This window comes from Dama dama, chromosome 15 (genome assembly GCF_033118175.1).
Source record: "Dama dama isolate Ldn47 chromosome 15, ASM3311817v1, whole genome shotgun sequence".
Taxonomy (NCBI): Eukaryota; Metazoa; Chordata; class Mammalia; order Artiodactyla; family Cervidae; genus Dama; species Dama dama.
This window is the reverse complement of record NC_083695.1, coordinates 46,656,566-46,684,415: the sequence shown is the minus strand read 5'-3', so window position 1 is coordinate 46,684,415 and position 27,850 is coordinate 46,656,566. Positions and strand designations below refer to the sequence as shown.

General features: G+C 53.2%; 1 protein-coding gene across 1 annotated transcript; it reads left to right on the top strand.

Annotated features, from left to right (window-relative positions):
• Positions 1 to 534: 534 nt before the first annotated feature.
• Positions 535 to 27,301, top strand: OGDHL (oxoglutarate dehydrogenase L). Its single transcript, XM_061163082.1, has 24 exons — positions 535 to 627; positions 4,098 to 4,302; positions 6,087 to 6,257; positions 9,833 to 9,935; positions 10,356 to 10,471; positions 10,611 to 10,765; positions 11,461 to 11,607; positions 13,331 to 13,421; positions 15,813 to 15,992; positions 16,144 to 16,272; positions 17,169 to 17,348; positions 17,622 to 17,774; positions 18,305 to 18,407; positions 18,543 to 18,671; positions 19,703 to 19,853; positions 20,805 to 20,921; positions 21,469 to 21,596; positions 22,438 to 22,616; positions 23,980 to 24,051; positions 24,171 to 24,296; positions 24,404 to 24,476; positions 25,731 to 25,894; positions 26,078 to 26,232; positions 26,683 to 27,301. The coding sequence occupies exons 2-24, from the start codon at positions 4,099 to 4,101 to the stop codon at positions 26,804 to 26,806; spliced, it is 3,150 nt and encodes a 1,049-aa protein (XP_061019065.1). The 5' UTR covers positions 535 to 627; position 4,098; the 3' UTR covers positions 26,807 to 27,301.
• The last annotated feature ends 549 nt before the right edge of the window (positions 27,302 to 27,850 follow it).

Genomic DNA, 27,850 nt, shown 5'->3' with positions numbered 1-27,850 from the left:
ACTCATGACCCAGCAATTCAGCACTCTGTTAAATATTCCAGAAAATTTTCCACACAGGTTCTTAAGAGAATGGATAAGAAAGTGTTCACTGAGGCAGCAAGGAGGTGAAAGCAGAGTAGGTCTCCATAATTTGGATAGTGGATGGGTAAAATTTGTATCAGGTTTTGTGATAAGCATTTAATATGCCTTATCTCATCTTTTCTTCAAAATAACCCTAAGACTGGGATTTTTAACAGTATCCTGTTTTACAAACGATAAAACGGAAACTATCCTTCCATACGCAAGCCTTCGTTTATTTTCTGGTCCACTCTCCTTAGTGTTCGAACGAAGACATTGGGGTTCAGGGGCTCAGCAGAGTGCCAGGTTTCCCAGACAGATGGGATCCTCTCTTCCTGGCCCGGGAGCCTTCCTGTCTGGGCCTTCAGCACCGCGGACAGCGCCAGCGGGGCAGGGCTGGGCGGGGCGTCCTCAAATACGTCACGACGCGCGGAGTCTCCCAGGCGCTCAGCCCCGGTCGCCGCGTCTCGTGACCCAGGTAATTGGTACCTTGCGCTACGCATCATCTGCTCGCAGCCCCCAGACCCGCAGCCTCTGGACCGCGCAGCCGCGCCGACCCCCACCGGCCGGGTGAGCGCGGCGGCCCCTCCCCTCCAGGTCCCTGCGCCTCCTCCCCTCTTACCGTCTCTCGGGCCTCGGCTCTGCTCCTCTCTCCCGGGTCCTGGGGCGCCGCAGCCCGGAGCCGGGGCCCCGTGAGGCGGGAGGAGAAGTGAGCGTGACCTTGGCTCCGTCTTTGGCTGGCTGCGGCCTCCCCAAGGACACCCCGCAGCCCTTCGCGTTCATCCGGCCCTGCGAGTGCAGTTCTTGTGAAACGTTTTGCGTAAAGGAGCGAAGCTCTACCGGTGGGATTTCAATCAGCGTGGGGTCTCTAGCCCCAGACTGCAGATTGTGCGCCTTTCCCGGCCTGGGGAGTGGCCTACTGCCCTTCCCCTCCTCAAGGAACCTGGGCTGCGGAGAACAGCTCCGCGGATGGGGATGGTATAGCGCTATGTGCTTGGTGGGACAGGCAGGCAGCTTCGAAGTCTCAGGACCTCGTGGGGGGAGGCGGGAGGTGGGCAGGGCCCTTATTTAGGGCTTTAATCGCGGTTTCTGCTCACAAATGGGGAAACTGAGGCCCTGAGAGAGGTAAGACTGGCCTGAGGTGGCAGCCAGTCTGAGAAGTGTTTCTCCATCTCTCAGGGAAATGTGGGGGATGAGACGAGTTCCCAGCAGGGTACCATGATGTCCGTCCCTGCATCCCCTACCCACATGTCCTGTAGCATATTAGGACAGGCCCCTTTTACCTTTGTCCTTTTCTCACCCCTGGGCTTTCGCTCATGCCCTGCATCTCTACCAAGGAAGTACGCATACCCCCTTTCTACCCTGCTTCCTACCACAGGGTCTGCCTCCTTGACCTTCTCTTGGGTTCAGTAAACTAATGTTGGGACTTGTTCCTGAGAAAAGCCCACCCAGCTCCCAGAACATGGCGCCATAGTAGGCCGACAGGAGCGTGAGTCTAGGCTCTACTGCTGCCCAGCTTCAAGGTCTGGGGAAGGACCTGTTAACTGATCTCTACAATGGGCATATTGCAAAGCAGTCCTCAGCAGGGCAGCCCAGATAGGGGCTTATGTGAGGGAGGCTTGGTGACCAGGGTGTCTGCAGTTGTTACGCTTCTGGGGGTGGAAATGGGGACAGTATTGACTTTGTCCTTAGGGAGGAGACCACCAAGACCTGTCAGAGCAACCTGCCTGTTAGTCCACTGGAGGCTGAGCTGGGCTCCTCCCTTTCACCTAAGTGGACAGGGCAGGCTGAGACTTTGACTGCAAATACTGAGGCTGACTCTGTGCCCAGAACATTCAGGCCTCCTGCATCCCCAAGCCCTGCTGGGATTGGGGCAGGGGTGGTTGGCTGGCTGCCCTCCTGCCTGTCAGACTGGGTGAAGGCCACAGCAATGTGCAGTGGCTTTCCTGATTACTCAGTATTTGTAAAACACAATGTTCCTGCACTGGGCTAGGTGGGACACAGACAGGCTTATCACTGCCCCGGCACCCCCCCACCCCCCTGCCCCAAGACATCCCATTTCCCAGTGGGACTGGTTGCTGGCAGGGAGCAGCTGTGTGTTTACATCATGACTTGGCAGTGAGGAGGGCATAGGCTCCAGAACCACAGGGCCCCACCACTCACCAGCTTAGCTTCTCTGTGCCTCTGTTTCCTGTATTTGTAAAATGGGACTGATATAAGTGCCCACCTCTTGAGATTGTTGAAAGGGATAGAGGAGCACAGTGCCTGCCCCCAAGTCAGTGCTCACTAACTATGCTCTTATTTTCATTCCCACAATGGATATCTTGGTGTCAGGTTTTCTTTGCCTTAGGATGGGGATGTTAGAATTTCCCCATTGGGTTGTTTAGAGTCTTCTGATGTTCCAGGCCAGTAGCGCCTAGGCCCTATGGCCGTCTGGGCAAGGGCAGCAACCCTGTATTTGCCCAGATCTCAGGGGCTATTAGAGATTGAGAAGGGGTTGGCACCCTGACTCTCTGACCACAGATCTCAGACCTTGAAGCCCCACCCAACATCTGGAGGGTGCCACTCCAGGAAGAGCCAGCCCCTGGCAGCCCTCACTAAAGTCAGGTGTCACTGGGCTGGTGGGGCTGGACAGGCAGCTGAGTGTGTGGAAAGGAAACTTCCAGCACTTGGGACTCAGGTTCCAGCTGAACCCATCTCCTTCCTCCCTGCAGTGCAATGCATTTTTGCTTTTTAATTTTCTTTTGTTTGGACTTGCTTCTTGTTCCTTGGTTGCCCTGAGGAGCCCACTGTCCCTCGCTCAAGGAGACCACCCTCCCCTTCCCTCTGCCTCCTGTAAGTTTTGAGGGAAAAGAGGAGGAGATGGACAAGGAGGGCTGTGCCCTGCCCTGCCTTGGAACGTGACCCCTTGTAAAATAGAAGGTCCAGCCAGCTGTTTCTGGTGACTTGGTTGAACTGGTGGGGAGGGGAGTGCCCTGTGGGCTGGGCACACCTGGCCCCAGGGGCATTGACTTCCCGCCAAGCCTAGGTAGGGAGGTACACTTTCTGGGATTGAGTTATGCAAGGGGAAGCCAGCCCTCTTGCCTGCATGGCCCCTGGTGGGGTGGATCTGGTGCTACACCCCACTCACAGGCTGGGATTCTCTGGGCAGAAGGGCATCAGCAAGTATTCAGAGGGAGCTGTTCTGTGTTCAGGCAGTGCTGAGAAGGGAGCTCTGCTTACACTTGTTTTGGGGGGTATTATGAAGGAACAGAGGTTCTAAGAGGAGGCTCTTCTCTTAGAATCTCTGTCTTCTGGGGGAGGGGAAGGAACCCCCCCCCCCCCATATACACATAGACTCCTGAAAGCTCATTGTTCAGGCATTTTTCCTGGGGAAGAGCAGGTGGCTTAGTGGAGGTGAGATGAGCTCCAGGTTCTTGCTCTTTTTCAGACTGAGCAGGCTTCCAGCCTATATGTACACCCTGAACTGTTAGCTGTCCTAAGTGACCCTGGTCCTGAGTATAAGCTCTGGGCAGGGTATGGGAGCCAGAGGCCAGTTACTGCCAGGAGCACATTTGGACATGGTGCCTGCCTCTGATCTGTCCTTCACTGTCGCCCAGTGCCCTTCTCTGAGCCTCAGTCCTCCCTGGTGTGAAGTAAGGGCATTGAGGCCTGTGTCATTGGCCTTCTGGCCTGGGAGGACATGCTGGGCTGACACTGTGGTCAAGGGAAGTCACATGTCACTTTTGGTCACAATGACCAGAGATCCAGCAGTGTCATGGGCCTTGAGATAGTGCAGCTCGGCCAGACCCCTTTCTTCTGGCGTTTTCCTGACCAGGCATGGTGCACCCAGTCCTTGAAGGACTTCCCTGCCTGAGTTCCAGGTGGCTAGGGGGCCTGGCCGATTGTCTCTCTCACCAGGGACTTGTCTTGTACTACCTAGCCCAGGGTCACCTGCCCAGTAGGTCCACTAAATGCCACGTGAATGGACAAGTGGCTGCTGGAGCCTCCTTCCATCCTGGTCCTGTGGTTTATGTTTCTCTCTTACTGCCTGTGTCCAGGATGAGTCAGCTGAGGCTGCTGCCATCCTGGCTTGGGACACAGGCTTCGAGGCTCCTGGCCCCACATGGAGTCCAGAGGTTCAGCTGGTGCAGCAGGTCGTCTGGGCCACCAGCTTCCTTCGCAAGCAGCAGAGTTGGAGGTGGTTCCAGTTACATGGAGGAGATGTACTTCGCCTGGTTGGAAAACCCCCAGAGTGTCCACAAGGTTGGCACCCCTCTGTGTGGGAGAGAAAGTCCTGAGGCTGGGCTGTGGAGGGGGCAGTGGGGAGAAGCAACTTGCCTGCTGAGTCACCCCGGGTAAGTTGCTTTGCCTCTCAGGTCCACTGTTGTCTTTGTTTGTGAAAGAGTTGGTCCTCACATTAGGTGAGGAAAGCTCATTGCTCTGCTGTTGCTGAACCAGCCAATGGTTGGTGGTCTGGCTTGAGACGCCCAGATGATGCCCTGCTCAGACGCACTGTTTCTGAGACCTGCCCCTGCCCCCTCTGTCATGCTGTACTGTGCCCAGGTGGCCCCTTGTTATGTGGTTAGGAGCATGAATCTTTATATATATATTGACTGGTGAAATAAGTACACATTGATGGTAAAAATTAATAATAATGAAAATGAAAAAATAAAATCAGTTGCCAGGGCAAAAGTAAAAAGTGAAGCTGCTCTCTCTCCACTCACAGTCCTCAGAGGAAAGTAATATGTTCACATGATTCAAAACAAAAAGTATTAAGTTCTCCAGTGAAAAGCCTTCCTCCCATTCCGTCTGCTCAACTCCTGCCTGTCTGGTCCCCAGTCTATTCTTAATTTCTTCTGTATCTATTCAGATTTTCTTCAGATAAACTTATTGCAAACATAATTCTGGATTTCCCTCACCTTTACACAAAAAATAGCATGTAATGTCCACTGTTTTGCCACAGGCTTTTTTCATTCAGCATGCATCTCTAAGATTTTCAACATCAACACCTTAAGAGCCTCGTTTTTTTTCCCCAGTTGTGTAGTATTCCACTGTTTGGATGGATGTGCCACATCCATCCCCAGGGAAGGCATCTGGCTCATTTCCAGTCTCTGGCTGTCATGCCTGGCGCTGTACTGCATCATCTTGTACATTCATCACCTCGAGTGTGTGCAGCTCACTATGGGATAAATTCCACAAAGTGGAGTTGTTGGGTCAGAGGGCATCTGTATACATAATTTTGATGGATGTTGCCAAATTGCTTTCTACAGGATGCATACCATCTTATTCTCCCACCAGTACTGTACGAGAGGATGCCAAGGAAAGCTCTTCTATTGTGTGTTCTGCTGGAACACAGAGGTGCTGGTGCATTTGTCCATCTGCGTTTTGTTTCTGCACAAATAGTAGCAAACCATACATCCTCTTCTGTTTTGTTCCTTTACAACATATCTTGGCAATATTCCACATCCATAATAATAGATGCATCTTTTTTTAAAACACTACATAATTTTCCAGAATCTAAATTTACCATTTATTTAACTGGTTTCCTATTGATCACCACTTAGATTGTTTTTATGCTGCCATATTTAGAAACTGTCCTGCGGGGAACATCCTTGTACCTGTAGGCACACCTGTCCAAGTACATCTGTAGAATAAATTGCTGGCAGTGGAATTTCTGGTTCAAAAGATACATGCATTGAAAGTGTTGAGGACCTGCCTGCCAGATTGCCCTCCACAAAGGCTGCCTCTAACCCCCAGTGTGTGAGGGCATATTTCCCCCAGGGATAGAAGTCTCTTTCATACTTGAAGCCCCTTGATCACAACTTATAACTCCCCTACCAAGCCTCTACCAAGCTGGGTTCTGGAGAGATCTGAACTCAGGATGGGGGCCTGGTTGGTTGAGAGGGCTCTCTGGTCAGGGTCCTAGGAAGGTCCTGAGAGCTATAGTGATGAAGGAAGACCAGTGTCGCCTGGGGTCCCAGTCTGGGCCATACCCAACTACTCTCAGTCCCCAACTTGGCTGTTTTCTTGTTTCTGCCCCCGCCTAGTCCTGGGACAGCTTCTTCCGGAAAGCCAGTGAAGAAGCCTCTTACAGCCTGGCTCAGCCCCGGCCCCTTTCTGTCATCTCTGAAAGCAGGCCGGCAGTACCCAGCCGGACCAAGACCAGTAAACTGGTGGAAGATCACCTGGCCGTGCAGTCCCTGATCCGGGCCTACCAGGTGAGTGACTGGGGCCGCAGGCTCCTGGGTGTGGCAGGTGCTGACAGCAGGAAGACTGGCTCAGCTCCAGCGTCACCTCAGAGAGCCCTTCTCCGAGCCCTCTGTTGGTGGCTCTGACTCCTCCTCCTGCTGTTTGTCACATTACCATTCACATCACCTGCCATCTCCCTTCATTTTTTGTGCGGACTGGTTTGTTTGTTTGTGGTCTTTCTCACTGTGCCCCAGTATTGGAGGGGTACTTAGTGGGTGATCAGTTTCAGTGAGTGTTGAATGAAAGGTGAATACACTGATCCTTGTTAATGTCCGTTTTCCTCTCTTGACTGGGCATTCCAAGAGGACAGGGCTGATGTCCAGCAGGTGCTTAACTAGTGTTTGTGGAATGAATGAATGAGTAAATGAATAGTTCATTAAGCAGCTCTCCCACCCATCAGTTGCTCTGTCCTTGGAGACTTGGGCTCCCTGTAGCTGGGTTCCCAGGCTTGGCCCCTGCTATGTCAGAGAGTCCTGATGATATTCCCTGTTCTTGGTCTTGACCCAACAGTACTAATTGGAGGGCTGTTCTGAGTGTTCACTCCATAAAAATGTAATCATTTAGGATCTCTCTGGGAATCAGTGGCAGAAGGTATTTCATAAGAGAAACTTGTCCTGAAGACATGCAGAAAGAGGGGTAAGGGCATCCTGGCAGAGTCTCAGTGGGAGGGTGCTGCACAAGCCGCTGCAGGAACCTGGGGGGAGAGGGAGGCCTTAGCAAATGGAAAGGGCACCTTGCCTCTGAATGAGGCACTCTGCGTGGGTTGGCAGTTGCCCACCCAGGGTGTGCCAGGTGTGCTGGGGCAGAAGAGGGAAGGTGCACAGGATCGGGCTCCCTTATTGGCCTCAGGACCCATGGGTCATGGGGGAGCAAACAGAAGTGGTTGTAATGATGTTTGTCTTGGCTGGCTGAGAGGCAGGAAGTGATCTAACTGTTGACTTTGAAAAAGAAGAACAAGGAACATAAAACTTTATATGAAATATAAGGTAGCATTCAGAGTGTGGCCTGAGGGCCTTATCTTCCAAGCATAGCCTCAGTTCTGCAGCGGGTCTTTGGTCTTTCGTTGTCTGAGATCATAGCACCAGGGTCCTTCCAGCAGGTTGGTCTCTGGATTCAGGAAGGTTACTTTGTACTGGCTTGATAAAAATCTGCCTGATGGTGAGCACTTATGGGGTGGGCTGCAGCCCCTCACAGGCCAAGTCGGGGCTGAACTCTGGTTTGACTCACCTGCATACAGTACTGAAAAAAACCCCAAGCTGCTGCTTATTTGCAAACATATAGAATGTAGAAGAATCATGTCTCAAACCCTCAAGCCCATCATTACAGTGCCGCGCTTGATTCATCTTACCCACCTCCGGCTCCACCCACAGGCCACTGATTATTCTGAAGCAAATCCCAGATGTCATTTCATTTCATTCATTGAGCGTTTCAGCATGTATTTCCAGAGATAAAGTCTCCTTTAAAAATTTACAAATATACATAATAGCATTATCACTGCTAAAAATAGTAATAATCTTTAATGTCATCAAATACCCAATTGGTATTCATTTGTGCCTGTTTGTCTTAGGATTTCTTTTTTCTGCTTATTTGAATTGAGAATCAAATAGAAGCCACAGGTTGTGATGTTGACATGGCTCTTAAGCTCTTGTACTCTACTGTGCAGGTCCTTCTCCATTTCTTTTTGTGTTCCTTGTTTGTCCTATAGAGTTTTCTTCAGCCTGGATGTTGCTGATTGCATCCCCATGGTATCACTTTATTTGACCCTTTGTCCCATGTAATTTCTGTAAAGTGGTGGTTATATCTAGGTGCTTGACCCAACATAGATTTGATTTCTTTGTTGCAAAATCAGCTTCCTGGTGGTGATGGCACTTCATCAGTTAGTAGCTAAGGATAATTATTTCCTGGATGCATTAAGTCATTAGGAGTGGTGAAAGTGGTGACAGTCTAATTCTGTCTTTGTTTAGTACCTGAAATATTTCTATGGGGAGAAACTTTCCTTTGTTAGCTCCATTTATCCTCAGGAACAAATTGTACAGGGAAGGTAGGATCAATGCTTGATTTTTTTCCTTTTATTGATGGATTTTCAAAATTATGATTTGGTTCCCTAACATCTTCCAAATATGGCAAATAAGGGTTTTTCTTTTTTTTCTTAGTATGATTTGAATGCATGGATTTAAACACATTTGATGAGTTTCAGTCTGCTACAGATATTCTCCTTGTTGTTGCTCAAAATGTATCCTTATTCCCAGCCTCAGTGGTGTTTGGTAGGATAAGATGATTTGAGCTCATCTTGTACATTTCTAATAAGCCATTTCTCCAGGGAGTGAGGGAATATTTGCTTTTATTGGTTTGGACATGACTTCTGGGTTCTTTTGATGGTTAGAGACAGGAAATATGTATTTTTTAAAAGATACCATACTTTATAGGTTTGTACTGATGCTTCTATACATGTCAAATATAGGACTTAGGGTTTGTCTTTGACCTCATCAATCTTTTATCACCGTTTCCTTTTAAAAATATCAAAAATAGAGGTTCTCAAAGACACAATACAGTGACTTATTTGATTTTTCTCATAATCCATACATGACAAGCTAACAATACAATTCTAATACTACCACTGCCGGTTGGTAATGTAAATGAATTTATGATCTTTTTATTTCTGCAGTCCTGTTTGCCTTTGGGGAGCATTCTGTTAGTCAATTGGAATAGTTCCTCTCTATGAAGTTATGCCACAAAATGGATGCATTAATTCATTTATCTTTCAATTTTTTAAACTTAATTTTGTTTTTAAAATTTATTTATTTTTTAATTGAAGGATAATTGCTTTACAGAATTCTTAATTTTGTTTTATAGTGATATAAAATATTTATAAGATTCCAAAGGCAAGATATAGTCTTAAAAGTCTAGCTTCTAGCCCTGCCACTCTGCCCTATTTTGTCCTTTCCCTGTAGGTAATAATTTTTCTTGTTTTTTGGTTTTATTATTTTACTACATATTCTTCTAATGCACACATTTATTTGTAGACATTCAAATAGATACAAATATATGCAAATACATATATTTACTTTTGTCTTTCCTTTCTTAGATAATAGGTAATTTATCACAAACGTTTTTATATAATTTGCTTTTTTGCTTAACAATATTTTGTGGAGACAATCTCATAGTAGCAGTTAGGAATTTTCCTCATTCCTTTGAGCAACTCTGTGCCTGCATGACTTTCCCGTATCCATTTGTCAGTCTCCTGCTGATGGACATTTGGGAAGCTTTTAGAATTTTGCAAGTACTAATAATAGTACCATAGTAATTATTCTTGCGTATGCATTCTTTCCTGTTTCTGAAAGCTGCACAATGTACTTTTAAACAGAGTTGAGCTCCTGCCACCTCAGTTGCTGCTGGGGCTTCACAGGCCTGCTAGGGCCTGGGTGCTGGACATGTGGAAACTTGAAATTCTGAAGCTGGAAGTGAGGGGCCTAGGCCCCTCAGTTTTGGTGGGGGTCTGCCCAGCTGTGTTCCAACTCTGCCTTGACCTTTTCTCCTTTTCCAGATCCGGGGCCACCATGTGGCCCAGCTGGACCCCCTGGGCATTCTGGATGCAGACCTGGACTCCTTTGTGCCCTCAGACTTAATCACCACCATCGATAAACTGGGTGAGAATCAATACCCTTTCCTGTTGCCCTGGCAACGCCAGAGCCAGCTGATGCTTGTGTCTAGTGAAGGGCACTGAACCTGTGGTGCCTCTGGGTCTTGGGTTTCAGCCATCAGCCTGAGAGGCTTTCCTCTGACCCTTGCCCATCTATGCGTCGGGTCCCTGCAAGGGAGAGCTCTCCATCCTCCCTAGCTGGTGCACCCACTCAGCAAGCTGGAGACACCTGTCCAGGCCCATCCTTGTGATGGCAAGCTCGGTTCTGACTCTCACACCCTGTGCCCTGCGGATGACCTTTAGGCTGGACATGGTGGGAGGGTGCTGGGGGCACAGTTAGAAGGTCTAGGGATGCAGCTAGGCTCACCTGGGCCTCACCTTCCTCTCTCCTATCTGCTGCCCGGACTCTGCCCCATGGGCCTTCCAGCCTTCTACGACCTGCGGGAGGCTGACCTGGATAAGGAGTTCCAGCTGCCCACAACCACTTTTATTGGAGGCTCCGAAAATACCCTTTCTCTGCGGGAGATCATAAGGCGCCTGGAGGTGAGCACAGGCAGGTGTGTCGGGCACACCTGATGAAGCATGCGTTAGGGGGAGGGAGGGCACTGCCTTTCCTGTTCCAGCCCCTGAGGCTGTCAGTCTTCTTCCTGGCTCCTCGTGGAGTGCTCCCCTGCCCCCACAGAGCACATACTGCCAGCACATCGGTCTGGAGTTCATGTTCATCAATGACGTGGAGCAATGCCAGTGGATCCGGCAGAAGTTCGAGACCCCGGGCGTGATGCAGTTCTCCAGCGAGGAGAAGCGGACCCTGCTGGCCCGGCTGGTGCGCTCCATGAGGTCAGGCCCCCAGCACCTCCCTGGGAGGCCCGAGTGTCTTGGGGGCCTGTCCAGGGCTGTCTGAGACATCCCAAGCCCTAGCTGATGAGGAGGTACCTGGAGAGTGAAGGCAGGCTGGGTGGGGCTCCAGGAGATCATGACACCGAATGAGGATGGAAGTGGCATAAAGATGTCCCAGCATGGAGTGAGTGTAGCAGGGACTTCTTGCAGGTAGGGCAGAGCTGAACTTCTGTTAAGCTGGGTCTGCCCAGGACTGTGAGGCTCTGGAGGAGCCCCTAACCCAGCTGCTGGGAGTAAAGCGGCTCCCTGAGCAGTGACATGTGGGCTGGAATTTGAATTGAGCCATGAGGAGGTCTTTGGAACATGATGAGAGAGCTCCAGGGCACATGTGTGCTGGAGGGCAGCGAGCTGAGAACAGTGGAATGGCTAGTTGCAGCAGTTTGACTGGAAAGAGAAGAGAAGGTGGTCACTGAGAATGGATGCAGCCAGAGGCCTCTGGTTAAGCTGGGAGAAGCCTCAGCCTCTCCCAGACCTATGCTCCTTGCTGGTCTATCATGGTGTCTGTGCTAGGCCCTGGACCGTGCAGAGAGACGTGACTTTGTAGCTTCCTCTGTCCTGGCATCCTACTGCAAGCCCTCAGAAACAGCCCCCATGAGCCCCTGCCTCTCCACCCTTTTCCTTCCCTCCCCAAGCAGGTTTGAAGACTTCCTGGCCAGGAAGTGGTCTTCAGAGAAGCGGTTTGGCCTGGAGGGCTGTGAGGTCATGATTCCTGCCCTGAAGACCATCATCGACAAATCCAGTGAGATGGGGATCGAGAATGTCATCCTGGGGATGCCACACAGGTGGGTCCTCCCTGCCTCAGCCTCATGGTTCTCCCCCAGGCCCGGCAAGCTGAGATGGATGTGAGGCTTTGAAAGTCAGAGCAGGGGTGTTGGTGGGACCTGGGGGTAGAGGCACAGGGGTCTGGAAAGGTCTGAGTCCCTGGGCCCTGGCCACTCATCACAGAAAGAGCCAAGCACGTGGCCAGAGCCTCTGGAACCAGGTTCTCTTGGACTCAGTTTCTTTCTCACCACGTTGCCACCATCCCCAGCAATACTGAGATGACAGGAGGGGCTATGTCATACTACTTGAGGTTCCTGTGGAGTGGCACATCCCAGAAAAGTGAGGGCAGAGCCTGGACACATGGGCCTGGGTTGGGCTCCCCTGGTGGGAGGTCTCTGGAGGTCAGCTGAGTGTCTCTTTCCCTAGCTGCTAGCTGACCACTCATTTCCCTGGGACCTTGATAAAGACTTGGAAGGTTGGCCTGGCCACTGGGCAGTTACTTCTGAGCTGGAGCCTGTGGGATCATGAGGAATATAGCCAAAGCGGCCAGGGGTCCTGCTGAATGGGCAGGGACAGGACATGCTGTCTGTCTGAGGGGCAAAGCCTTGTTATTTCCCCTGCCCATTGCCAGCCACTCACAGGGGGGCCAGTCCCCTACTGCTTCAGCACTGGGGCATCAGGATGAAGTGTGAGGAGGGTTCCCATCTGTGGGCTGGCCTGCCAGGAGTCCAGGCGTTGTCTCATAGGCTCTGTGCCCTGGAGGGAGCAGAGCTGACCCCATGGTTTCAGGACGGCATGGCTTCAGTAGAACTATGGGGGCGGGGAGAGAATGGTGCTGGGCTGTCAGGCAGCTCTGGGACGGTGTGACGGTGCTGCACAGCCTCCTGGCCTGAGGAGGCTTCTGGGAGCCAAGGACTGCCCTCCGCCAGGCCTCTAGTTGAGAAAGGGCCTCTGAGGCTTGAAGGCTTTCCCCAAAGGGGTTGAGGGGTGTTCATCTGGTTCCTGTGTCCACACAGCCCTCCCTCCACAGAACAAGAGAGAAGCCCACCAGAAGAGGGCTGTCCTTCTGTCACAGGGCCACGTGGGGCTGGAGGTTATGCCAGAGTATGTGCAGGCCTAGGGCTGGCGTCTGCGGCTGGGTTATGTGAAGCGAGTTCTGAGTCGCAGCTTGTGCCTGCCTCAGGCTGGTGTCCACCCCTGCATATATTGCCCCATGATGGGAAGTTCAGGCTGGACTGGAGAATCCCTGGACCTAGCTGCTTCCCCACAACCCCCCTGCCCTGGACCCCCCACTTCCCACCTGCCAGACCTAAGCTAGTCTGGACAGGTCCTTTGGTGACTCCTAAGAGCAGAAATCCTGCTCCAAGATGCTACAAGGCTGGGCTGGGGAGCTGTGTGGGATCAGCTGTGTTGCGTTAGCAGGTTGGGGTCAAGGTTCTGGGTTGGGCTCAGCTTTTGGGTCAGGGAGGGGGTGAGTGGACACTCGGCCATGAGGCTGGGTGGCTCCCTGCTCGTGGGGGCCTCCTGAGTCTGAGGGGTGTGGGGTGTCTGCTGGCCAGGGGGAGCTGGCCAGCTGGAGCTGCTCATATGCCTTGCAGATTGAGACAGGATCAGAGGGCTGGGCCCCCAGTGCCCACGCTGTTCCTGCTGGGTCCTGGGTGGGCAGGGAGCATGGTTATGCTGGGGTGTGTTGAGGGAGGTGGCCTCTGTGCCAGGTGAGAGCCCTGTCCCCTCTGGCCCCAGGGGAAGGCTGAATGTGCTGGCCAATGTTATTCGCAAGGACCTGGAGCAGATCTTCTGTCAGTTTGATCCCAAGCTGGAGGCGGCGGATGAGGTGGGTGCCAAGTGTGGGCACCAGAGCCCTTGGAGAGCTGGGTATTTGGGAGATGGATGGACATGCAGAAGAGTGGGAGAAAGGCTGGGGGTGTCTATGTGAGGCCCCTGAGGTGCTTTGGAGCCAAGTGCTCTGATCTCAGATAACTAGGAGAATCCTTGGGTAATCTGGGCCAACCTGCTGTCTCCAGCCAGGGAAACTGAGGCCCAGAGAGGCGCAGGGGCATGCCTGGAGTTACTCAGTTCAGCCCATGTGGCTGTGTCTCTGTGCCAGAGTCCTGCCTGCCTGCCCATAAGGACTGCCTCACTTGCTTGTTTGCCCAGCACAGTGTTGGGTGGTCAGGACAGTTTCCTATGCCCACTCATGAGCAGAGGGTACAGTTTTCTACCCTCACCCACTTCTTGGAATGTTTACGTGTCATGTGGGCCTCACATCCCATGCGTTTGTGCGTGCTGGGCCCTCAGCCCACGTTGCCATCTTCTCTTCTTCTCTCTGCCTCTTTCACAGTCCTGCCCATCACCCCATTTATGGCTTTCAAATGGTCCTCCAGGACCTCCAGGCAGGAAAGCTGTCTGTGCCTCCTCTCTGCCTAAAGAATTGTGTCTGCTCTGGCCTTTTCCATTCTGTGTGTGTGTGTGTCTGTCTGTCTGTTTTCCCATCCAGGCTGGTAGCAAGGTGTGGGCAGGGACCTCACCCCGGAAGCCTCAGCACCCAGTACTGGAGAATGGTTTGTTAAAATGAACCACCTTAAATGACTGCTCTAGAACCATCCAGCACATTAGACCAGAGCAGGACTAGAATCCACATCTGCTGGCTCCCAACTCATAATCTTTCCGCCATTGTGTTCCTTTTGCTCAAGCACCTTCATTCTCTGAGTCTCAGTTTGCTTTCCTGTAAGATGGGGATTAAAAACTCCTGGTCCCAGAATAGGGTGTGAGCAGTTACAGATGACATGAGTAAACTATAAAACCTGGCCAAAGAGCTCTTTAAACAAATTTACTTTTTTCTTAATTGAAAAAGCATTGTGAGCATCATTTGAAGGAAAGATTTCACAGTGAGAGTAAGTTTCCCTTCTGAGACTGCTTTCCTGCTCCCCGGAGGCTCTGCTGTGGTCAGTTTTCATGTTAAGGTGTGTACTTCCAGAAATGTTCCACGCAGTGCAAACACATGTAGGCGTCCAGTACAGCTTTATTTATAAGAGGCCAGGGGAGCAGCTCGAGATGCCGCTGGGCACCTTGCTGTTTTCACTTAATGAGCTGTCACTATTTTAGAGCTGCACGCCAAGCTCCCCAGGCTTCTAGTGCCTCTCTGGTTTCCACTGTCTCTTGTTGATGAGCATTAGGTGGTGGGATGAGTGTTTTGCACACATGTGTGTGCATCTTTAGATAGTGTCTGAGAAATGCAGTGGCTGGAGCTGAGGAGGCAGGACTGAATTGCCCTCCAAACAGCTTGCAGACAGCAGCGAGTCTGCCTGCTGTGTGCAAGAGTCCAGGTGCCGCCCTCCCCCCCCCGACCCCCGCCCTACCACTTCCCTTACTCCATCCACCTTTTCCATCTTTGCCAATGTGATAGGTCTAGAAGTGACTGCATTTGAACATATTTCTCTGCTGTGAATTTGAGTGTCTTCTCACATGTTTTTAAACCATGTATTCCTTTTCCTGTAAATTCCTTTTCCTGGCTTTTGCTCATTTTTCCCTAGGGTCTTGGTAAAAAGTGCTTTATATATTGAAGAAGTTAGCCCTTTGCTTGCATTTGTGTGATAAATATTTTCCCAGCTGGATTTTTTTGCTCCCTAATACTGTGCATGGATCTTCTTCTCTCGTGACCAATATATTAGATTTTGGCTATCTTATCCTTTGTGACTTCTGAGGTTTGTACATTGTTTAGAAAGACTCCTTGCTCTAAGATCATAAAGTGTGTCCTGTTTTCCTCTGGTACTGTGTTTTTGCTTGTTGTGTGCACATTTTTGCTTACTTTGGTGTAAGGAATTTAGTAGGGGTCCTGCTCCAGTGTTTGCCCAGAGGCCTGGCCCATGGTCTTAACTCCAGTTAAGAGCTGTCCTTCATTTCTTGGCCTTCACTATCACTGGGTGGCCCCTTCCTAAGGGTGCCTTACCTGTCCCCGACCTTGCCATCATTAATGCGGAGAGGGTGGTGGCTGATAATGTGCAAGGGCTCTGGTAAGGGATCATGACCCAGGGAACCCGCCGGCCTTTCTTAGACCAGGTGGAGGACAAGGAGGGCGTGTGCCAGCGTTGGGGGAGGAATGCAGGGATGAGTCAGAGACAGCACGACTTTCCCAGGGAGCAGACCCAGGGGATGTCCCAGCCCCGCTGTGGACTTGCATGTCTGGGATGGTGGGGACTTCATCACAGGCTACCTCAACCTTCAGGGTTCTGGAGATGTCAAATATCACCTCGGCATGTACCACGAGCGGATCAATCGAGTCACGAACAGGAACATCACTCTGTCGCTCGTGGCCAACCCCTCCCACCTGGAAGCTGTGGACCCCGTGGTGCAGGGGAAGACGAAGGCGGAGCAGTTCTACCGCGGGGATGCCCAGGGCAAGAAGGTGAGCTCTCCTGGGCCCTGAGGACCTGGGTTCTGTGGGCTGGGCTCCTGAGGGGTGAGCTCTGAGGGGTAGGCTCCAAGGTTCAGGATTGGGGCTGGGCTGCACAGTCTGGAGCATGGGGGCCCCTCCTGATTGATACCGTGTCCTGCAGGTCATGTCCATCCTGGTCCATGGGGATGCTGCCTTTGCTGGCCAGGGTGTGGTCTATGAGACCTTCCACCTGAGCGATCTGCCCTCTTACACCACCAATGGTACCGTACATGTTGTCGTCAACAACCAGGTGAGGGCCAGGGCTGCATGCTGGGCCCTGTCAGTGTTGTCTATTCCCAGGTCCAGGCAGCACTCTGAGAAGGGTGGGACAGTCCTGGTTCTAACCCCACTGCTCTGCCTCTTAGCAGAGCGTGATTTCAGCAAGATGCCTGATCTCTCAGCCTTGGTTTCCTGGTCTTTGAAATTGGGAGGAGTATACATTTGTGTGTCTGTGTACATCTATCTCTCTGTCCTTCTCTCCCCTATCCCCTTGTATGTTTGTGTACACACACACACACACACACACACACACACACACACATATATGATAAAGCTGTAGGGACAGAGGAAGATGGGTGTAACCAGCACCTACCCCAGAGGCTGCACATATAAAATTAGATGGTGTCTTTAGCCCCATGTGACCCAGTCTTAGAACACAGCGCTCACAGCTTTTGCTTTTAAGGCAACTGTGGTAAACGACAGCTCTTCTTCTGAGCCTGTAAAGCCCTGGGTTAACGACTTTATTTGCATACTCATTTAAGTCATTTAATCTTCACAGTATAACCCTGTGAGGTAGGAATTTAATGAGCCCTTTTAATCAATGAGGAAACCGAGGCTTTGGGAATTTAAGTGCCTGCCCCAAGGTGGTATAGTTAGTAATTGGTGAGACTGGGTTTTATCCCAACTTGGGCTTCCTACTCCCACTGTATAAAAATGATTGTAGGAAAAAGAGCAGGTGTGATTTGCCTGGTGTTGCTTCTCTCCCCGTGATTTCAAGGTCATCCACTGTTACCTGGTCATGTCCCCGTCACCTCCTGACCACACTTGATGGACCTCAAGGCAAAGACACCCCTTCCCCAGCCCCCAGGCCCCCAGGCTCCCAGGCAGCCACAGCTGTCTAGCTCTCAGTGCCTCCTGCTTCTGCAGATTGGCTTCACCACGGACCCCCGGATGGCCCGCTCCTCTCCGTACCCCACTGATGTGGCCCGTGTGGTCAATGCACCCATCTTCCACGTGAACGCAGACGACCCAGAGGCTGTGATATACGTGTGCAGCGTGGCAGCCGAGTGGAGGAACACCTTCAATAAAGACGTCGTGGTAGACCTGGTGGGTGTGGGGGGCCCAGGCTAGGTGGGCTCAGCTGTCCCTGCTGTGCCAAGCTCACCAGGTCTGTAGCATCTTCAGCAGTCAGGGCTGGACAGCAGATTTAGTGCCACTGACCGCAGTCTCTGCAAAGGCCTGGGGTGGGGCATTTGGTGATGGGTGACCATGAAGGCTGGTGAGGTTTTGAAGGGTGTGGCCTGCCAGATGTACCCCAGTGGGCAGTGACTGTGCCAACCACACCGCCTGGGCATGGGGACCCACCTTCTGTCCCTGCAGGTCTGTTACCGCCGGCGTGGCCACAACGAGATGGATGAACCCATGTTCACGCAGCCTCTCATGTATAAGCAGATCCACAGACAGGTGCCTGTGCTGAAGAAGTATGCAGACAAGCTCATCGCCGAGGGCACAGTCACACTGCAGGAATTTGAGGTGGGCCCCGTCAGCACCTTGCTGGAGCTGAGACTCTGAGGGGGCTGCTGATGTCACCAGCCCAGGGCTGGGTGCTGGCGATTTAAAGAAGTAGCCGGTATCATCCTTGTCCCCAGCAGCCCCAGTTATCAAGGGGGACAGAGGACCAAAGACATTTACTGGTGGGATGCAGTAAATGCGGCGATGCATGGAAGCCCATCCTCAGGCAGGAGTCCAAGAAGGCTTCCTGCAGGAGGTGGCCCTGAGCCGGGTTTGTCCCCAATGTTGTCTGTGGATATGCTCATCCTCCCTCCTTTAGGTAGCTCTGAGAGCAAAGACCATGAGTCTTTCCTGGGTTCCCACAAGTCCCTTGCTGAGTGGGATCTCCTGGACTCTTTCCAGGATCCCCTGAACTCTGGGACTTTAAACTCTGGCCATAAGATCCCTGTGGGTTAGGGGAAGACCATTTCTCTAGAGCATGGTCAGAAGGACTCAACCTGTGACTGCCCAGGGCATCATTGCCTCAATCCAGGCCTTCACCCTATTTTTAGGAAGAAATCGCCAAATATGATCGGATCTGTGAGGAGGCGTATGGCAGGTCCAAGGATAAAAAAATCCTGCATATAAAACACTGGCTGGACTCTCCCTGGCCTGGTGAGTGAGTGGTGTGTGGCTAAGAGCCCAATGGGGCTCTAGGAGAGGCAGGCCTCTGAGTCCTCGGGAGATGGACTGGTTAGGGAACTAAGGCCCCACCGCCTCCCAAACGTCACAGAGTCTCTGCCCTCTTAGGCTTCTTCAACATGGATGGGGAGCCCAAGAGCATGACGTGCCCAGCCACAGGTGTTCCCGAGGACACGTTGACCCACATTGGTGAAGTGGCCAGCTCTGTGCCCCTGGAGGACTTTAAGATCCACATGGGTGAGGTTGCTGTCTGGCATGGACCACTGTCGCAGACATCAGGCCCCAAGGAAGGTGGCGTCAGGAGTCAGGGAGGCCCAGCCTCATTCCTGCTTGGCTGTGGGTAGACCAGCTGAGCTCTGAGTGCTTCCTTCATGCCCGTGAGGGATCTGTGATAATAATTCTTCAGGTGAAGAGATATGGGTGCCCCAATGAGTGCTGCTGATAGGCTTCCCACCTTAGGTTTCCCCAGTGCCTTTGCTAGGGGTACCCCTGGATCAGACAGGAGGAGAGCAGGAAAAAAAGGCTTCTCATGGAGGGGGCAGTTGGGTCTAGAATGTTGGGGGGCAAGTGTGCCAAACTGGACAGATGATAGAGGGTGACCCTGGTCTAGTAGGTGGCCTCTGACTGTGCTTCTTGGCTGTAGCTATTGTGGCCTCCACTCAGGCAGCCTGAAGAGCCCCTGTGGTGGTAGTGGGGCCCCCGTGCACCCTCTGAGCAGGCTGTGGGTGTTCCAAGAGGATTCCACCACTTCTGGGGGAAGCCCAGGTGTCTTGGGGCACCGGCTCTGTGTGCAGTCACAGCAGGTCTGTGTGGGTGTGGGGCCGACGGCAACCCAGCCCGGGCCAGGTGCCTGGGCTCAGATCCAAGTACCTTCTTCTGTGCGAGGGTGAGTGAATGACTTCCCTCTTCTGAGCCTGTCTTCTCACCTGAAAGGCAGTGAAAGTTGGTACCTACATTTCATTGTGAAATGTCCCCTACTCAGTGTATATGGCATGTGCACGTGGCTGATGCTCACCTAGTGGCACCTGCTCCTTCCTGCAGGGAGAGAGGCGGTGGGAACACATGCTCAGGCCAGCCTTGTATCTTGGCTGGAGTGGTGGGGCTGGAGGAGGGGTCTCCTGCACCCTGCCAGGCCCCTGGCCTGTCGGGGGGAGGGGGGCGGTACACAATGAATATACACACCCCTGGCGCAGGGCCCAGGGACCACAGCTTCCCAGGCGAGGTGGCCAAGCTCCTGCACCCCTCAGGCTGGCCCTTCCCTCCCACAGGCCTCTCTCGAATCCTGCGCGGCCGTGCAGACATGACCAGGAAGAGGACGGTGGACTGGGCGCTGGCAGAGTACATGGCCTTCGGTTCCCTGCTCAAGGAGGGCATCCATGTGCGGCTCAGTGGGCAGGACGTGGAGAGGGGCACGTTCAGGTGAGGGTAGGGGGTGTAGGAGCCCAGGCCCCGTGGGCACTAGCCTTGCCCCTTGGGAGAGCTGAGAGCTCAGCTGTGCTGGGGATCTCTCAGTTGGCCCAGAGACTCTGGATGATCATTTCAATGAAGATTAAGAGGAAAGCTTCTTAGAACTGATTTTTTTTTTTTTTCCAATCCCTGGCTGAGTGTTGTGGTCTGGAAGAAAAGCAGCAACCACCAACCACCGTGCGGAACAGGCCCCCTTGCTTTCCTGACACCCACTGGCAGGACAGCTGCCTCCATGCGGCTCCACTAACTTGTGGCAAATCAAGGACAGGTCCAGGGCCACTGGAAGTTGGTACACATTGATCTATACATACTCCCAAACATTAAATTCGCTGGTGTCCTAATCACTATTTCCTCATCAGCCTCCCAAGCTTAAAGGCTGGATACGTTTCAGGAATGACAGGTTAATAACTTGGCAGCAAGTGATTGTTAACTCCAGTGTCCACAGATTGATTTGCTCATTGTTTTGCTGAACTTCCTCACAGGATTTCCCTTGTCGGACCAGCTGCCACAATGAGCTGCATCCGTGCCTCACTGAGGAGATGCACATGGTATTTCTAGGCTCTACCCCCACACTCCACCATTCAAAACTAAGGAAGGAAAATCACAGAGTCAGAAGGGATTAAAACAATTGATTGGCTGTTTGAGACCTTCGAATAGATCTGGAACACTTATGATTCAGCAAATGGAGAATAGCTCAAAGAAATATTTATTCAGATAGCCAGGCCATCTGAAAGCTCCTGGGCCTCCTCTCCACCCCCATGGGGCCAGCATGCAGAGCTGACTGCTCTACATAAGCTCTTGGTTGATGTCAAGTCTTGTGGTCATCAGTGGTCCTCAAGATCCTTTGTTTCCCTTTGAACTACTGTTAAGCCAACTCCCCACCGCCATCTTTCTTGTTTGCAGCTTAGAGTTCAGAGGAGGACTTTACACTTGTTGGCCGTCCCCATCACATTTCCTCCATTTGGGACTCCAGATGTTTGGGACCCCAGATGTTTGGGATCTCAACTCAGTCTCTGCCATGTTAGTGAGTCCTAGAGATGTGGCTTCCAGAATTCAATAGGCTATCTATCCCTCCCTTGTCCCTGTCCCTCATCACTGCTGGCCCTGTTCTAGCCAGGGCTCAGCGGGCTACTCCCCTGCAGCCCAAGTTGCATGTCAGTCCTCATGAGGCTTGGCGTTCAGCCAGGGGTCCCTCCTTATGTGCTGCAGTTCCTGTCTCCTGTGATCCTGGGCAGGGCAGGCAAGTGGTAAGGGGGCTAGCAGGGTGGGCAGGGGCACAAAGCCCCTGGGGTGTGGCTTGCTAGGGTCTCAGGTTCCACCCAGGACCTGGGAGGTTGGCATGGCAGGTCTCATGGGACCCCTCCTTATGTAAGAAGCTGAGACTCTTATGTCTGTGCTTCAAGAGCCCAGGGTGTGTGTGAGGCAGCTACTGCTGGGAGGGGAGGCTGCCCAGAGGAGGGACCAGATGGCACTGGCTCTCCACGGCTGTCACCAGCCTGTGGGACTCTGCCGGGAGTCTTGCTCAGTCCACCTGCCTTCCATCCTTTCCTGGTCTGTCTCTCTCCAGTCACCGGCACCATGTTCTCCATGATCAGGAAGTTGACCGGAGGACGTGTGTCCCGATGAACCACCTGTGGCCTGATCAGGCCCCCTACACCGTGTGCAACAGTTCCCTCTCGGAGTATGGAGTCCTGGGTGGGTCAGAACTCTGCCTGCAGGTCAGGCAGGCCCTGAAATGCCTGGGGGCCAGAGAGGGTCTTGTACCTCAGGGCATCCTGTCTTTGTTGTTTTTGACCATGGTCTGGAGCTGGGAGGGGCTGAAGGAGCTCGGAGGCCCTGGGTCATGGGACAGCCCTGAGAGACAGTGGTTGGGCTGCCTCCACCTGAGGCCACATCAGAGATGTGGTCCTGTCCCATCTGGCCCTCAGAGAGCCAGTTGAGGGTCGGTCTTGCCTGGATGGGGACTCTGGATACCAGAGCCTGTCCCTGGGTGGTATCAGTGGACCCAGACAAAAACCCCATTGAATCCACTAGGGGCCCCTGATGGCTGGCCTTGAGCCTCCTGGCCTGGCCACCTCTACATTCCTCACCTGCCTCATCTTCTGTGCCACTGCACCCAGAAGCCCTGTCCTCAGGACCCACTCAGGTCCCCTAGGCCCTGGCTCTCCAGATTGCACCCTGAACTCTCCCTTGGCTCAGCCTCTAGCTGGCCTGCTTTCTCCGAGCCTGCCTCTGGGGCTGTTCTGCACCCCTGCGCATTTTGGGGAAGCTCCTTGGCAGGTGGCCCCTGCTGCCTCTGCAGGGTATCTTTGGACTTGGCTCCTGGTCTAGATAAGGCTGAAGCTAGCTGTATGTGAGGCCAGGGCTGAGGTTGGCATCTCTGGGCCTTTGGGTCCCATGGAGTCGCCAGGCTCTTCTGGCCTCCGGGGAAGGATGGGCAGGGCAGGGAAGGGCAGTGAGGACGGGCTGGGTCTGACCAGAGCCGCCGCCACTTGGTGACTGTGGCAGGCTCTACTTCTCAGTCTCTCCCATTTAGGTTTCGAGCTGGGCTACGCCATGGCCAGCCCCAATGCCCTGGTCCTCTGGGAGGCTCAGTTTGGTGACTTCCACAACACGGCCCAGTGCATCATCGACCAGTTCATTAGCACGGGTCAGGCCAAGTGGGTCCGACACAACGGCATCGTGCTGCTGCTGCCCCATGGCATGGAGGGCATGGTGAGGCTGCCTTAGGAGGGCTGCGGCTGGCCTGGAAGAGGGTGGCTGGACCCTTGGCTACTTGCAGAGTTGAGGGGGTTGTGTGCCTTCCAGCCCCTTGGAACCGCACAGGACGTAGGGTGGGGCCTGCATGGGTCTCTGTTGGCACTACTGAAGATGATGACACTACTGTTCTAGGTCATAGATAGAGCGGATGTGTCTGAGTGCATGTTGTGTGCCAGGCTCTGTTTAAAGCCTTTTCTGTATATCAACTCCTCAGTCCTTACAACAGCTGAAAGAGGCAGATCCTGTTCCCACTTTCCAGATAAGGAAGCTGAGACACAGAGAGGTAGAATAGCCTGCCTAAGGTCACAGGGCTAACCACTGAGATTTGAGCCTCTGTTGTTGGGGGAACCACATGTGGGGGAGAAGGAGGATATGCAGGTCATCAGGGGAGGGGCGGAAGGAGCATCCTGAGGTCCCAGCCTGGTGGCTATGTAGCCTGACCAAGTAGAGCATGGGCGGGGCTTGGTCACTGCCTGGCTGCAGTGGATGTCCTGTTCAGCTTGGACCGGTCATACATTCAGGGGTTCATCAGTACTGCTCAGAGCCAGGTCTCATGGTGCTGGGCACTTCCCATGCCACGTTTATCCTGTGGCATCCTCACCAGAAGATCGGTTCTGTTTCTGTTTCACATGCAAGGAGAGAAGTCCTGTGACTGCCCAGGATCCCCTAGTTGTAGAGGTAGCTGGCGTCTCACCTTGAGCCAGGCTGGATGAGGAGCTGAGCTGGCCTGGCTGGTACCTGTGGCTGTGGGTCCGCGGGGCTTTGCCCTCTGTCCCATGGGGAGCCAGCTTGGAGGACGGTGTGGGGTGTCCTGCTGCTATTATGGAGCAGAGCAGCCATGTGGGTGAGGGTAGGAGGAGGAGTCAGACCTGGGTTTGCAGTTGTCCCTTTCTGACTGAGTAACCTTGAGGTTGCTTCTTAATGTCTTCACCCTTCACCTTCATCTGCATTACAGAGCTGCTTTCAAGACCAGAGAATAATGTGTGTGAGGTCTGTAGAATGATGTCTGGCACACAGGAAGCACTCAGCAAATGGTCACTGCTGTAAGGCAGAACATTCTAGAGAAAGAGCATCTTAACTTGGCCTTTTCACGTTTCCCTTCTTCCCTGTGTGTTCAGATGTGGTGGCTCTGGCTGGAACCTCCTTCCTGCTCTTGTCCCACATTCCTTGCTTTTCCCTGTGGTTCAGACTCTGGAGTGAGGGCATCTCCTCCAGAAGCGCTCTAGACCCTGCCCTGAGCCCCAGGTCCCCATCTCGTGTGACAGACCCCCAATCCCCCTGAACTCTGGCCAGCCTGGCCATCTGGCATTTGTTCCAGGGCCCAGAGCACTCTTCAGCCAGGCCTGAGAGGTTCCTGCAGATGAGCAATGATGACTCAGATGCCTACCCTGTGAGTACTGCCTGCTCCCCGCCCCTCCTCAGGACAGGGCCACACACTGCTACTCCTGGCAAGGCCAGGATATGGGTACCACAGGCAGGTCACCTCCCAGCTGCACCCTGTCCCTCCAGGCATTCACCCAGGACTTTGAGGTGAGACAGCTCTACGACTGCAACTGGATCGTGGTTAACTGCTCCACGCCGGCCAGTTACTTCCACGTGCTGCGCCGGCAGATCCTGCTGCCCTTCCGCAAGCCGGTGAGCCCCCCGCACTGGTCATCACTGGGATAATGCAGGGGTCGAGTGCAGGGTGCCCTGGCCGAGTGGTGGCAGGCTGGCAGCCAGCCACCATGTTTCCCTTCCAGCTGATCATCTTCACACCCAAATCTCTGCTGAGGCACCCAGAAGCCAAGTCCAGCTTTGACCAAATGGTATCTGGTATGTGCCTGGGCATGTTGGGGAGGTGACTGATGGGGGCCCACGGGGCAGCCTCTGTTTCTGTGGCTCTGTTGGCCCTGCAGCTTCTGATACGGTCCCTGCCAGCAGCTGGATTGGGAGGTTGGTGCAGCGGCCAGCTGTCTGGGCCTACCTGGGTCACTTGGGCTGAGAACCAGGGTCAGGGCAGTGCACTAGCACCCTGCAGCTGCTCAGGAGGGCCAGCCTGGCTGCCCCGGAAGAGCTTAGAGGCTGGAGGCCTGCTGCAGGTCTGCCTCGTTCACGGGATGCTGAGTGTCAGTCATTCATCCATCGTTTTCACTCATGCGCCCAACAGGCATCACTAGCCCTGGGGACCGGGCACCCCCTCCAAGAGCTCTCAGCCCTGGTGTTGGAACTGAGATGTGACCCAGTAGAGGATGAAGGGGGGCAAGTTTAGGGCCTTGAAGCTGGTCACAGCAGAGCTGTCTGGGAAAACGGTCTCCTGGGTGGTAGGGGAGGGGCAGGAGCTGGTCAGGGGCCCTCAGTGGCGTGGACAGGTGCTTGTTTGCACTTGCGTGTGTGTAGGCATCTCCCCAGATGTGGCCAGTGGCAGAGCCAGCAGTGCAGAGCTCTGGCAATGGGCTGGACCACCTGGGCTGAGCATTTAGTGCTGGTGGGGCTGGGCAGCCAGTGAACCCTCTGCCTCAGTGTCCTCACCGGGATGCAGTGACCCCACAATAGCTTCCTCAGAGTTTTTTGTAGTGTGTATAGTTTGGCATCTGGCATGAGATCAGGAAGGAAAAATGGATGGCACTCAGCTGGGAGTTGGGGTCTGGAGCTGAGGGAGGAAGAACTGTGGCAGGGTTTACTTTCCAGTTTGATGATTGGGGGAATTGAGTGTGCCTGGGAGGTGAGCATGACTGGATGGAGAGCAGGTCTGGGACAGACAACAATGCTGTAGATGGGAATGTGATATCACCTTCTCCGTCCCCTCCAGGGGCTCTCCCCATCACCCAATCACTTTAAACTTGGTGTTCCCAGGGCCCTGCCCTTGGCTCCAGCTGCTGTCTCCACTTCTGTCCCTGGGACATCTCAGGGTGTCCACTGTCTCCTGCTCTGTTGTTTGGCTCAGGAGGTTCATATTTCAGATCTAAATCTGGGGCTTGACTCAGTGGCCAAGGAGAGCCTGGAGGAGCCAGGAGTGTGGACTTGATTCCCAGGCTGCTCTGGCCCCTCTGGGAGCCAATGCCCCTTCCATGTCCTGTTGGTCCCCAGGAACCAGTTTCCAGCGGGTGATTCCTGAGGATGGGGCTGCGGCGCAGGCTCCTGGGCAGGTGCGGCGGCTCATCTTCTGCACGGGCAAGGTGTACTATGACCTGGTGAAGGAGCGGAGTAGCCAGGGCCTGGATGAGCATGTGGCCATCACACGCCTCGAGCAGGTGCGCCTGAGCCCCTCACCTGCTAGAGTGGTGGGCAAGGTCGAATTGCCAGCCCCCTGGCTCTGGGCAGCGTGCCAGGGGTGGAGCCAGTGAGGGGGTGGTGGCTGCTCTCTGGGGGGCCTGACTGTGGGCAAGCCCCCCCTTCCCCTGGCTGTGCCCTTCATTCTTCTTGACCTGCCCCAGATCTCTCCGTTTCCTTTCGACCTGATCAAGCGAGAGGCAGAGAAGTACCCAGGCGTAGAGCTGGTGTGGTGTCAAGAGGAGCACAAGAACATGGGCTACTACGACTACATCAGCCCACGCTTCATGACCATCCTGGGCCGGGCGCGGCCCATATGGTACAAGGCTGGGTGCAGGGGCTGCCCGCCACCCACCCCTCGTGTCTGCCAGGGCTGAGGCTCTGGGGGCTTGAGGCCCCATCCTGGCCTCACCTGCCCCGTGTGCTGTGTGACCGGCACTGGCCACTGCCCTTCTCTGGGCTGTATTGAAAACGGAGGAGTTGGGCCCCCTAGTCCCTGCTGGCTCTGTGACTGTCAGTGACAGAGCATCTTCCCCATTGGAGAGCAAACCTTTGTGTTTGTGTTTGTTCTGAGGCCAGAACTGAACTAGAGAACCTCCTGCATGTCTCAGATCTCCTACCTTTGATCTTAGGCCACTGACTTAGCCCCTTGGAGCCTCAGGCTCTTCATTCCTGCAGCTGGGTGATGATAAGCATAGACCCCATGAGGTCCTAAGGGTAGCCGTGAAGCCAACCCAGCCCTTCTATGAGCTTGTCTCTCCTCCTCCAGGTATGTTGGCCGGGACCCAGCAGCTGCACCAGCCACAGGGAACAGGAACACTCACCTGGTGTCTCTGAAGAAGTTTCTGGATACTGCCTTCAATCTCCAGGCCTTTGAGGGCAAAACATTTTAGAGCCTGTCTGAGTCTTGCTGTGGGGTTACCTGGGGACATGGGGGATATTAGGGGTTGGCTGGCTCTGCTGCCCAGGAGAGAGACTGTCAGGAGCCCCAAGATAAAACCTACCCATATGGTAATTGAGGCCGAAATATAGGTACCACCAGCTTTGGTATTAAGCCATCTTGGGCCTTTGTGTTTATTTCAGAATCTCTTAGGGCTGAGAAAGCCGGAGGTGTCTGATAGATGGGCTATAGCTGTGGAGTGTTTCTCCAGCTGCCCTGGTCTCCAGGGTTTTGTGTGGCTTCTCTGTCTGTGTCATTCACGTCTCTGCAGACAGCCAGCCAGCTACCGAGGAGCCCATGTCTTTGGTTTCTCTCCAGCCCAGCAGACTTGGCTGTTGCTCACCCTGTCCTTGTTCATCTGTAGATTCAAGCACTGTTCTCCGTTGTGCTCTTAGAAATAGAGATTTTAGCAATGACAGCCAGGTGAAGCCAAACCATGCCGGGTGATTTATATGCGTTCTGTTTTATGGGGTGTGCCATAATGAGGTATGTCCGCTTCTGTTTGAAATATGGTCATATTTACCATGTACCAAAGTAGAAAACCAAATAACAGAGAAATTAAAAAATGCTTAAGAGAGACTTCCTGTTGTCACTTCATGTTGTAAAGTTGGGGGTGGGGGCAGATGAATTAGGGAGGGTAGGGAATGGGGAGAAAGAAAAACTAAACATAAAGGGGCAGATTTACCCCTCCTGTGGGCAGATTTTCCTTTGAGCATCAGGCAATGTTTACAGATCTGTTGGCATCTCCACTCTTTAACCTTTTGTTGGTTTTGCATCCCTGCAAAGATGCCAAGGAAGAAGCAGCACAGGAAGGATGTTTTGCTTTCTACAAATCATTTATTCACTTATTCCCTTCTCAGAGCACTTCTCTCTAGGCGCTGGGATCCAGGGTGAAACAAACATGTGTCTTGGAGCACAGCAGGAAAGACGTTATAAACAGTTCACAGTTGGCTCTCCATACCCATGGGTTCCACATGGATCCAAGTATGGATCACAA

What these genes read in the sequence shown, in the direction of transcription:
- OGDHL (XM_061163082.1), top strand. Translation starts at nt 4,099, where the DNA reads ATGAGTCAGCTGAGGCTGCTGCCATCCTGGCTTGGGACACAGGCTTCG. An exon ending in GCTGGACTCTCCCTGGCCTG is followed by an intron (nt 18,408 to 18,542) that starts GTGAGTGAGTGG and finishes CTGCCCTCTTAG; the next exon opens with GCTTCTTCAACATGGATGGG. An exon ending in CCATCACACGCCTCGAGCAG is followed by an intron (nt 25,895 to 26,077) that starts GTGCGCCTGAGC and finishes GACCTGCCCCAG; the next exon opens with ATCTCTCCGTTTCCTTTCGA.